The 12,731-nt window shown below is 42.7% G+C and overlaps 1 protein-coding gene across 1 annotated transcript in view; it reads left to right on the plus strand.

Annotated features, from left to right (window-relative positions):
* The window catches only part of lamc3 (laminin, gamma 3), a gene marked incomplete at its 5' end in the record, with an annotated part of 260,453 nt that overhangs the window by 231,467 nt on the left and 16,255 nt on the right, over positions 1-12,731 (plus strand). Inside the window, 5 exon segments of the mRNA XM_079525276.1 lie at positions 2,222-2,444; positions 3,368-3,523; positions 6,916-7,018; positions 7,913-8,115; positions 8,840-8,983. Coding sequence (XP_079381402.1) covers positions 2,222-2,444; positions 3,368-3,523; positions 6,916-7,018; positions 7,913-8,115; positions 8,840-8,983 — 829 coding nt within the window.

The raw sequence follows: 12,731 nt of genomic DNA on the forward strand, positions 1-12,731 counted from the left end.
TGTACAGTACATGCACATACTGTATGCACTCACACACGCACGCACACACCTACTGGACACGCACGTACGCACATGCACGCACACTGAAGAGCATATTATGAGTCGAACTGTGCAGTGAGGTACGTAAGCATGCACGCACGCACGCACGCACGCACGCACGCACGCACGCACGCACGCACGCACGCACCCACGCACGCACGCACGCGCGCGCGCACACACACACACACGCACAGGAGCATACCGTGATCAAACTGTGCCGTGAGTCACACAAACACTCTAACCCTCACATTTACACTTGCACACACGCGCAGCATTCCACTGAGGTTGTGGATTGTTCTGGTGTTTCCCCAAAGTGCACCTATATGCCTGTCTTAACATCACAAGGTCGTACGTCCTCTTTACTGCAGACCTTGGAACCACTGTTGCCACGTCTGCTCATTATAAGCAACGTTGGGCTTGGGTTTTTTTCCGGGGTTTCTTTCTGTGAAGTCGCGCGTACATTTCGGTAGTTCCCGGTTGCAATTTTCTTGGGGCTTGTTTTCTAAATGTTTTTTTTACCTTAACCCATTCAGGACGTTAACCGGAACCCCTTTAGGTGTTTTAAGCATGTTATACTTTAGCTAATGAAAAATAGCAGATCTACAAGCTCGTAGCGCAGCACCAGCTTGTAGATCTGCTATTTTTGAAACCCTGGCGAAAGTCTTTGAATATATATTCTTTCAGAGTGAAAGTTTTTAACTCAAATCTTTGCTTCTATAGGGGGGTCCCTGGAACTACACATTTTCAGATGGGGGGGTCCGCAGCCAAATACAGATAATTCTGGGGGTCCTTGAGAGGAAAAAAGGTTGAGCACCAGTGCACCACTGACATAGAAACATAGGTTTTTCAGAAACTGGATATAGAAGCCATTTATTTTTTTAGAATCGGCCTCAGGTCTAAATGTTGTTCAAACCAGTGGTTCTCAAACATGTTCATGTCAATGACACCCTCAGAGTGCTCCTGTGGCCTATAACAGTCACTCTCTTTTGGGCTTGTGTAACGGTGTGTACTTCGTCTGCGTTCACCCAAGTCTTCAGACAGCATCGGCAGCAGCCATTTATTCACAATCAGGCTGGCGATAAATGAGGAAATGAATGACACTGTCAGAACCAGCACAGCTTCATACGTTTCAGAATCACAGCATGTGATATGCAAGACGTAGACTGGGGACTTTCTTATTTTTCACACAACAATAATAAGGAACATGTACCTGGCGATAAATGAGGAAATTAATGACACTGTCAGAACCAGCACAGCTTCATACGTTTCAGAATCACAGCTAAACACCAAAAAGAAAAGACACATTAGGTGTGTGCAGTGATGTTCACATCCTTGTACCATGAATTAGGTTACATTTACTTAAATACAATATCACTTTTGTCACGCCAAACAGGAGCTCAAGTTTCTCAACCTACCATGTGATATTCAAGACGTAGACTGGGAAGAAGGAAGGGGTTTTACTTCCCAGGTCTACAGGGGCAAAGGGGGTGGGGGTGGGGGGGGGGTGGGAGGGGCGTTCCCAAGGTTGAGAATACATAAAACACAGGTACTGCAAGTGGAACTTCATTTTCTCTGTCACACTTGTTTTCATAGACCATGGTTTTGCTTATTTCTCTCGCAAAATCCGGCAACAACAACACTGCTTGAAACCCTGCATGCAGCCGGTTAAGACAGTCGGCCACAGGGGGACGCAGGCCTTCCCGTTGCCGCGCCCCCCCAAAAGCCCATCTCTGTCTTGGATGTGCTGCTGCTGCTAGCTGAGCTGAACGCTCGCTGCATCTCCTACTAGCGTGTGATTGCTCAGAGGATTATACGCTGCACGCACCAGACAGAAAGATGTAAAGAGCCCACTGGCACCGCGGCCGGCCATGGAAAGGCATGTGAGAGAACTCGGAATTGATTGCCCCTGACCTGTTTGGTTCAGTGCACAGTTCCTGTTTTTCCGTCCCTTGTTGTGTAAGGTGTGTGCCGAGCGTGCGTGCCTACATAGTACAGTACATACACACTCAAAGGGATCAGGTATTAGTAACACTCGGAATCAGCCAGAACATGTACATCAATCTGATGTATGATTGATGGAAACACACTTTGTTCTCTGCCTACATTTCTGTGAATTAACCTTGATTAACCAGATCTCTCTCTCTCTCTCTCTCTCTCTCTCTCTCTCTCTCCCTCCCCTCAGTCTATTAACAATGCAGCAGATGAAGGAGAACCTCACGGCGCAGGTGAACCAGACTCTAGCCAGCCAGCTGGCCCTGGAGGAGAGCGCCGCCGTGCTCCATGTTGGCCTGGCTAACGTCACCTCGTCCCTGCACCGCCAGCTGTCTGCCAGCAGTCCATCATCACAACCACCACCACCACCGCACTCCAACCAGACGACACCCGCGAGCAACCGCACAGCTGAGGTCAGTGTCGCGGACAACTAGAGAGAAAAAGGACCGGGAGCATTTCGTTCAGGACGGTCGAACACTGTGTGTATCGTCTCTGTTGTCAGAAAGCTTGTATGTTCAAAACGGATACTTTTTCATGGAAATGGAAAAATAAGAACCTGTCCTATACCAATAGTTCCAATGTTATTCAGACACAAGCTCTTAATATTCTGCGAGGGCATTGACATTGAGTAGAGACTTGCTAGGCCTGTGTTTGGGGTAGCCGTAGCTGAGAGAGGCGGACTGCTACATGTAGACAGTGCATGTTTTACTGTACCACAAATCTTCTCTTGGAGGTCCCTTGCAGAACAATTAACAGATGGCGGACCGCGTCCAAATTATACATATCAATTCTGGGGGTCCTTCAGTGTTTATTTCCTCAACTAAAACTATGACAGAAAATGCTCACCGACTACCTATTTTCACTGAGGAAACTGAATGAAAACAAAATAAAAACTAAGCTTTATATGATGACTAAAACTGTGACTAAATATATTCATAAAAACTAGACTAAAATGTTAGGGAGGGGCTGGTGGAGAAGGGATCCAGTAGCGGTCATTTTATGCTTGGTTGCATGCTGTAAATAGCCGATCTACAAGTTCACAACGCGTCACAGCAAGTGTAAAATAAGACATTATACGACGCCATCAAGGCCCACCGTAATAAATGTTAGTCGACTAAATCAACTGTAGATTTAGTTGACTAAAATGTTATTATATTTAGTTGACTAAAACTAGACTCAAATGTGACTAAATGAAAATGTATTCAAAAGACTATGACTAAAACGAATTAGACATTTTGCTGTCATTATCAACACTACTTGACATGAAACGAGGTTTGAGAAGCACTGGGATATAATGTGACTGATGGAGACATGACGGTTGTTTCCTGCTCTGCAGCAGCAGCAGCATGGCGAGGATCTGCTCAGAAGGACGTCCGAGCTGGCCCTGCATGTTCAGGCCAAGGAGGAGCTGGTCGGCAAGATCCGAGAGGAGATGGATCCTCTCATTCAGACCGCCGGCAGAAACCTGGAGATGGACCATGACATCCACAAGGTGATCGCATCGGTCATGCACGCACGCACACTAGGGGTGTCAAAAAAAATCGATTCGAATTAGAATCGCGATTCCCGTTATGAACGATTCAAAATCGATCATAATTTCCAAAAATCGATTCTTCTTTTTTTCTTTTTTTTTCTTTTCTTTTTTTAGATTTTTTTTCCTGGTTACAGTTACAGGAGTTTTCACTACATGGTGTTTGTGATATGAAATGTAAGCTCACCCTAATCACAGTAAACATCATGTCTTCAGTCATTTTCAAGTTACTGTATAGTCACTTCAGTTGGCTGGAGTAGATTGTGATGAAATCCTATGTATTGAATCGAGAATCATTTTGAATAGGGAATCTTTTTTAATCTGGAAAAAAAAATGCCTTTGAATTTAAAAAAATCGATTTTGAATCGAATCGTGACCCCAAGAATCGGAATCGAATCGTGGGACACCCAAAGATTCACAGCCCTAACGCACACTCACTCCCACGCACGTACACACACACACACCACATTAACTGCCTATGACGTCCCCCAGACGTCATATATAGGTTAAGGTTAATGTGGTGTGTGCGTACACCACATTAATAGGCGTTTTTGGTCCAAACAAGCTCTATTCAACGGCCCATAAAGAACTGATGATCACGGTTTACAAAATGAAAGATTTGGGGTGAAAGTGCAGTACATGCGATCGTGTGGCAGCCGTTGTTTACTTCCGGTTCACGGCCCCCGGGGAACCAGTTGACCTTCAAAATAAGGGCCTGCACTGAAAAAGACCGGTGGCAGTGGCAGAATAATTAATTAATTATTTAATACCTGGTAGTCAATGTGTTAACCCATTTTGGGGCGGGAACCCCTTTTGGTGTTTTAAAGCATTGTGTTATACTTTAGCTATTGAAAAATAGCAGATCTACAAGCTCATAGCGCGGCACCGAGTGCCGCGCTATGAACTTGTAGGTCTGCTATTTTCGAAAAATCGTGAAAATGTGCCTCCAATCTTTGAATATATTATTACAGGCTGAGTGAACATTTTAACTCAAATCTTTGCTTCTGGAAGGTCCCTGGAACCACATATTTTCAGATAGGGGTTGGCACAACTTGGCAGATATTGGGGGTCCTTGAAATGAAAAGGTTTGAGCACCACTGACATAGAAACATGTCATGTTTTAGAAGACATGTGTAGAATCGAACTTGGTTGATTTTGCCCAGGGTCACTACACCGTGGTATACTTGACTATGATCCTATTTTAGTGGCGTTTTCAAACCAACTCCTCTCCTTGGGCTCCTGCTTCAGAATTAGAATCACATTTATTGTCTCATCAGTCATCACACAACTACAGGTGTAGTCTTTTTTTTTTCTCTTGACATTTGCAGTCATTTTGGGCGGGAACCCCTTTTAAGTGTTTTAAACATTATAATTTAGCTATTGAAAAATAGCAGATCTTGGCGCGCTACGAGCTTGTAGGTCTGCTATTCTTTAAATATATTCTTTCAGAGCGAACGTTTTTAACTCTTATCTTTGCTTCTGGGGGGGGGGGGGGGGGGTCCCTGGAACAACATATTTTCAGATGGGGGTCCGCAGCCAAATTCAGACAATTCTGGGGGTCCTTGACATGAAAAAGGTTGAGCACCACTGACACAGAAACAGACGTTATTCAGAAAACTATTAGGATTTAGAAGCCATTTTTCAGGTCTAAATGTGTTAAAGGAAGAGTTGGAACAGGGTAAGAGAGAATAGAGAAGAAAGGAACATGAAGGCACAGTCAAATTAAATATCATGGTTGTCGGGCAGAAGCCTTTTATATTTATGTTATGCAAATGAATGCCCTACTATCATACTACAGTGTCGCTCCAAAAGTAGGGATGTGCCAATGAGACATTTTGGCCGATATCGATATAATTAATTGCTGTTATGGCCGCGATAACCGATATTACCGATGTCGATATATGATCTCATTCTGTACTGAAACATTTTAATAATTTTGTCCATTCTGAAAAATACATGTAACGGGGTGTCTGCACTGCAGGCTTAGGCAAGTCAGATTTAACTTAAATACCTTTATATTTAATAGTGTGAGCTTGTATATCTGTTCAAGCTGTTACTTTGGGCTTGTTTATCTGTAAAGACCGACTGATTAATCCGACCGATTCATTAATTGGTCTGATTGATTAATCGAACCGATGCCGATGAATCTAAAAACAACTAAAATCGGCCGATACCGATTAATCTCCCATCACTACTCAAAAGTATCAAAAAATATAAAAAGTAGCAGATCCACAAGCTCAAGATGTGACGGTGACGAAGCGTCAGGTTTTGAGCTTGTAGATTTCTTTTAAATTAGAATCCCGGAAAGTAATGTATTATTGTACCTGCCTGGGTGACGATAATAAATCCAATATACATACATTGCATGATGAAAAAATAGCAATGGATATTTATGGCTTTTGTTATCCTCCTTCATATGCAGGATATTTCGGTGTGCCTCACATGATTCACATCAATGCGTTACATGTTGTTAAAAAGCTTGCATCTCTTACCGACTCAACTCTTCAGGAATTCGCAGAGAGAACTTGAATAGGGATAACCCTTTTGATAGTGTGCCGTATATGAAAGAACGCCAACCTGCACTGCCTTTGAAGAGCCGTGTGAGTAATGTGCAGTAGAGAGGGCCAACTTTAAAAGTAATACAATCAGCTGCAGAACTATTCATTTCATATTTCATGCGGGAACCCATGTTGGTGTTTTAAGCATTATGTTATACTTTAGCTATTGAAAAATAGCAGATCTACAAGCTCATAGCGCGCCACCAAGTGGCGCGCTACGAGCTTGTAGGTCTGCTATTTTTGAAAAGTCGTTAAAATGTGACGCAAATCATTGAATATATATTTCAGAGCGAACATTTTTAACTACAATTTTTGCTTCTGGGGGGTCCCTGGAACTACATATTTTGAGATGGGGGTCCGTGGCCCAATAGAGATAATTCTGGGGGTCCTTGACATGACAAAGGTTGAGCACCACTGACATAGAAACATAGGTTTTTCAGAAAAACGTTAGGATTTAGAAGCCTTTTTTTTTAATCGACCTCAGTCCAAAATGGGTTAAAGGAAAGTGCGTTATCCATGTCCCTATGACTGTATACAGTGAGATAGATTGGAAAGCCGAGTGGGAGACGGTGTAAGACAGGACACATGCGTACTCGCACACGTCACACACACGCACACACACACACACACACACACACACACACACACACGCACGCACGCACGCACGCACGCACGCGCGCGCATGCGCGCTTGCGCACACGCACAAGACACTATTGTGGCTAACTGTTGACCCCGAGGTTATGTTTCATCGCTCATGTCCTCAATAATCCTGTTTGTGTTCATGTGTCTCTGAAGCTGAAGGCTCGTGCTCAGGGGGCAGAGGTCATGGCCTTGTCATCCGTGGTGGCGGCTAAAGAGGTCGAGTCGGAAACCGTCCGACTGCACAGGGAGCTGACAGGTGAGAGCAAAACGGAGCGGTTCCGCTATACCAGCCCGAAATGGAACACAAAAGGATAATACCGTAATATAATAGAACGTGGTGTTACTTTGCAATGCTTTCTCATCATTTTAGACTTAAAGTAGCTATAAGCAAGCAATAATATGTAAAACATTTAATGACCTTTTTTTTTTTTTTTTTTGTATTCAGACAGCAATGGGTAAATTCTTTGGGAGCGTTTCACCCATTGCTGGCTGTCTGAATACCAAAAAAAAGGTCATTAACATTTTGACATATTAGGCCTATTCAGTATTTTAGCTGTGACGTGAGCGCCCCCTCCAGAGATACTTCCGGGTCCTACTTTTGTGTCTGAGACGAAAACAACCACGAAAGTCTAATTTTACCGCTTTCCTCGCAACAACAAAGCTGCTGCTCTCCCAAATCTGGCTGTGACACACACGGAATATCGCCATTTTATTTAATTGTGTCAACTAAATCCTCATTAATTGCAAACTAGATTCAACATACTCAACCCTGCACACATTCTAAATGTGTCTACAAGCTCTGTGATCTACAAGCTCACAATGTGTCGCATTGCGACGCATTGTGAGCTTGTAGATCGGCTATTTTCAATAGACTCTGTACACATTTTAAACTTGTGAAATGGGACATTCTGCAATATGAGCACTTTTACTTTTAGTACTTTAAGTACATTTTGATGCCGATACTTTTGTACATTTGTACGTTTTCAATTCCGTACTTTAACTTGTAACGAAGTACTTCTAGATTGCAGTATTGGTGCTTTTTACTTAAGTAAAACAACTGAGTACTTTTTTTCCACCACTGAATAAAAGTAAGCATACCCTATGACTATAAACGGAACGTTTCTGTCCACCGTCCTCCAACGCCACGCAGACATGCAGAGGGAGTGGCCTCGCCGCCAGGCCCAGACCAGGACGGCGCTGAAGAGGGAGAGGCCGCTGGAGGAGAAGGTGCTGGCGGACGTCCGGAAGAAGGTCCGGCAGATGGACAAGATGCTCGCGCCGGTGCTGGAGAGCACCAGCGTCTCCTCCAACACCGGCATGGAGGCGGAGCGCACCGCGCACACTGTGGCAAAGGTAGGAGGGGGTGTGGGGGGGTGTGGGGGGGTGTGTGTGCGCGAGAGAGAAAGAGAGACAGATGGGTCATGTGTGTGTGCATGCATGCGTACCGTATGAATTGTCATTCCACCATTTAACCCATTTTGACCTGAGATCAGATTCTAAATCCTGACCGTTTTCTGAAAAATCTATGTTTCTATGTCGTTCTTCGATTTTTCAAAAATAGCAGACCTACTAGCTATGAGCTTGTAGATCTGCTATTTTTCAATAGCTAAAGCATAACATAATGCTAACATTATGCACCAAGTCTCTGTACGTGTGTAATCCACGTAACTCGAGAACCGTTCGTCCCACCGACCGTCAAATTCGACACACACGTTCCACCCCACCACAGGGGGGTGCAGTGCCCGGTGTCGAGTCGGTCGGACTGGACGGTTGTCCAGAACCGCCCCAAAAAAGTCCTCTGCCCGGGCTCTGGACAGGGCCCCTCCATGCCCAGTGTCCATATATGGAGCTGGCCTGTTCTGACGTCAGCATAGACTCCATATTTGGGCATGCCTGACAAAGAACTCCATATATGGCCAACGGGCATAAAAGGGACACAGACATAATATCTGGGTAGGGCATTCATTGCCAACTTACATCGTTCCAAGTAGGCCAGTGCCCAACGGGCGCACCGCTCTAGAGGCTCCAACCGTCCCAACGGGCAGCGCTCTATAGTCTGCTACATGTTTGTGTCCAGGACTCCAAGGCCACTCTGACTCAAGCCAAGCTCACCAGGACGGCGTCCGGTCAGCTCCGCTCCCAGGTGGAGCAGACCCTCCAGCGGCTGGCTGAACAGGAGGACCGGACGAAGGCCCACGCACACACCCACACCACCTCTGAGGTACGCACACACCCACACCACCTCTGAGGTATACGCTCACACACCCACACCACCTCTGAGGTATACGCTCACACACCCACACCACCTCTGAGGTACGCACACACCCACACCACCTCTGAGGTACGCGCTGTTGTGGGAACTTAATACTCATAACAGAGACTTTAAGACAAATCGAGGTAGAGAGTGAACTGAACCAATGTCACGTTTATTACAAGGAACATGGTCTGTACCAGTCCAGGGAGGTGCACGGATGCCAGCCTCCCTAGCTGTAGACATGAGTCTCTCTTATACACAGTGAAGGAACACAAATACATTTGAGGTGTGGTCAGTGGACATGGTCAAACATGGGTCTTGGGTAAGAATAGGTCATCTTGACAGACAATCAACAGGTGGAAGCCTTGCTCCAGGCAGTGTAGTATTTTCACCCACTACAGTCCGCCATTTCAAATATGTAAATTAAATTCCTAATATTAATTTATACCAAGGAACATGAGATACTATACTGTCTGCAAATGTACTACAAAAAGATGACTTATATATGGACTATCTCCTAGAGTAAGAAAGGTTTACATTTAAGTGTATTCAATGTCCACCCACATGATAATTTTCTTTTTATTACACACAACTTCTGATGGCTGGTAGGGGCGAAAACCCTTTTCCTTCTTATTGGGAAATTCCAACCTACGACCCTCGATTTGTCTTGAGCGATCACTCATAAGCCAGCATCAGGTGTAGTCTTTTTCCGTGGTTCTTTCCTCCATGCAAATGTTCTCCTCTCCTTATGTTTCTGTCACAAGTTGTGGCATGGTATTTTAGTCTTTTTTCCCCATGGTGGGCCCAGTATTTCGTCTTTATCCGGCTCCCATCGCTGTCACTGGGGGGTGACTGCGGGGATTGAATGCGTGTGGGCCTTGTAGGGACGTCTGGAGTCTCTGGACGGACATGATGATGTGGCTTGGCTCTCATTGGTGTCACTGGCCCATGTGACATATTTATATGTCTGTCAGGTTTTCTTAGAGGGAGAACAACTTGCAGGTAATTTTGTTCACTTGAATTATTTCCACAGTGGTTAAAAAGGTGGTTATACAAAATTCATTTCAATATTATTATTATTATTATTTTACATTAATTGTCTTCAGCTTCAGCTTGTTATGTAGACAGCTCTAGAATTGCACTTTATGTAGTCATAGCACTTTATAGTACACATGTATAATATATCATATAGTATAGTATGTATAGTTTACATAGATACTCCAATGTTACGTTCTTAGTTTACGCATGATTCATGATAACTACTTTTTATACATGTGATGTATGCCATGCTTTTTGTTATTGCTTAATGTAAGTCGCTCTGGATTAAGAGCGTCTGCTAAATGCCTAAATTGTAATTCATATAACACTAGACTGACGTCAACGTATGTGTGTATATTTACCCATCATACAAACCCAAATCCTTTCAGTGCTTTCTCCGGTTGTCTTCATTTGTTTGTTTGTTTTTTCCTTGTTTAAACACATCTCCTGATATGTTTCTCTTAATTTATTGGATTTCAGAGCTGGAAAAAACAAAACAGCACACTGCACCCTATTCTAAAACATTTGTTCTATCCTTTTCCCCCGATGATAATACATAATTATGATTTTTTTTTTAAAGATCTATCTTGATCACAGTTGATCACAATCTTTCACAGTCTGATTTCTGGTTAACTCCCTCTCTTATGGTTATTAACTACATTGACAGGTTACACATTATTGCATCTTGACACTGTATTTCATCAAACTAGTGCACTATCCTCCTTTCAATACAAATATTTCAATAATGTATGAGATCGTGTGGGAGTGAGTGGGTTCTTACCTTGTCGATGTAATGTCTATAGATACTCATTTTTACCTTTGTCCTTCCTCCTGTAATTGCATTGTATCACAACACTCTTCCTAGACGAGTTATTCTAAGTTTTTAGTGAGTTAGTCAATATCGCCATATTAACCATGCCATGCACACTGGGAAAGGAAGATATTCATTAAATTGTCAACACATTTTAGACCATCTCATTGATTCACCATCCAGTCCTGGAAAGTAGGAAAGAACAATTTTCATTAGAATGACTTCACCTAAAAATAACACTGTTGTACACAGTGATACCTTAAAACATTTTACTTACTTATAGGCCTACTCGATAAACATCACATTCCACACATACCCGGGCCATTCATTCTCCACACTTGCCACTGCGTAGGTCTTCATTCTACTTCGCTCCATATCACACCAAATCTGTGTAGTGGCCTAACCCATAGGTCGCCACTTGACCCCCGGCTGGGCCCCACCTGTCTGCTTAACTTGGTTGGTAGGGTGCTTCCTTTTACATGTGTCACAGACACTCTTGTTGTCACAATTTCTTTTAGACTGGTGACCTGATTTCATGCCCCCCATGAAGACAAGTTAATGTTACCTAGTTAGGTTGACATGACAACCCTAGGACCCGTAATTGCTAGGACCCTTAATTGGCTCAAACCTCCCCTGTCAGCCCATATGAGACCTTCTTGCACCAAGATGCTCCCCCTAAATGGAACTAATAATGCACACAGCTATATACTAAGAAAAAACTGACTGTTACACTCATGTGCAAAGCTATACCATCCTATGCCTAAACTCTTTATAGATCATACATGATGAATTATTTTGATCAATAACTTTAGTTACTTAAATACAGTATATGCTATCCTTTTCTCGCTAATCACTCAACTAACACTTACAAATACTTAAAATACTTACAAATACTTAAAATACTTACAAATCCCTAAAATGAATTAAATTAAAATGTTCCAATTCTTAAAATGAATTAAATTATGTTCCAATGCTTAAAATGAATTTGAATTAAATTATGTAATGAATTAAATTATGTTCCAATGCTTAAAATGAATTTGAATTAAATTATGTTCAACTTAAACTATACTTCTTAAACTATACACTTCTTTTTTTTTTTAAATAGTTTTTATTAGGCTTTTTGTATTATGACATAACTTAAGAAAATAATTGACAGATAATGAGTAATTAAGTGACATACAATACATAATAAAAAAGGTACATAAATGTGATAAAGAAAAAACAAAACAGTTAAACATTGACAAATGTGAACAGACAAACAAAATAAAGACAACAGGACAGACACTCTTGCTCTCAAACTCTCCCGACCCGACATTCTTCTTTTTAAATGAGAAAATAAAATAAGAAAAAACACTCAGTTCCTTTCTCCCTTTTTTTCCTCTTTCCAATTTTTTATTTTGTTATCTATTGTGTAGGAGGGGTCAGCGTGCACCTATTGAAATAGTCAATGAAGGGTTGCCATGTCTGGTAAAATCTATCTTCACTCCCTCTCAATTCAAACTTTATCTTTTCCAATTGCAAATAGTGCATAACCTCTTTCATAAGTGTAGTGTGAGTCGGAACATGTGCTTGCTTCCAGTTCAACAGTATCAGTCTGCGAGCCAGTAGAGTCACATATTTTACCATGTTATATTGGAAAGTAGACAATTTGACCCCGGGGCTTTTAACTCCTAGAACTGCTGTCAGTGGATCCGGGTCAAAAGGTCTTCCAACAATGTCAGATAGTGATTTAAATATACTTTGCCAATATGATGTTAGTTTAGTGCAGTGCCAGAACATATGCGCCAGAGTGGCCGGCGACTGGCCACATCTGTCGCAGGCTGGATTCACATTCGGATACATTCTGTTGAGTTTTTCCTTTGACAA

The sequence above is a fragment of the Electrona antarctica genome, assembly GCF_951216825.1.
Source record: "Electrona antarctica genome assembly, chromosome: 16".
Lineage (NCBI taxonomy): Eukaryota > Metazoa > Chordata > Actinopteri > Myctophiformes > Myctophidae > Electrona > Electrona antarctica.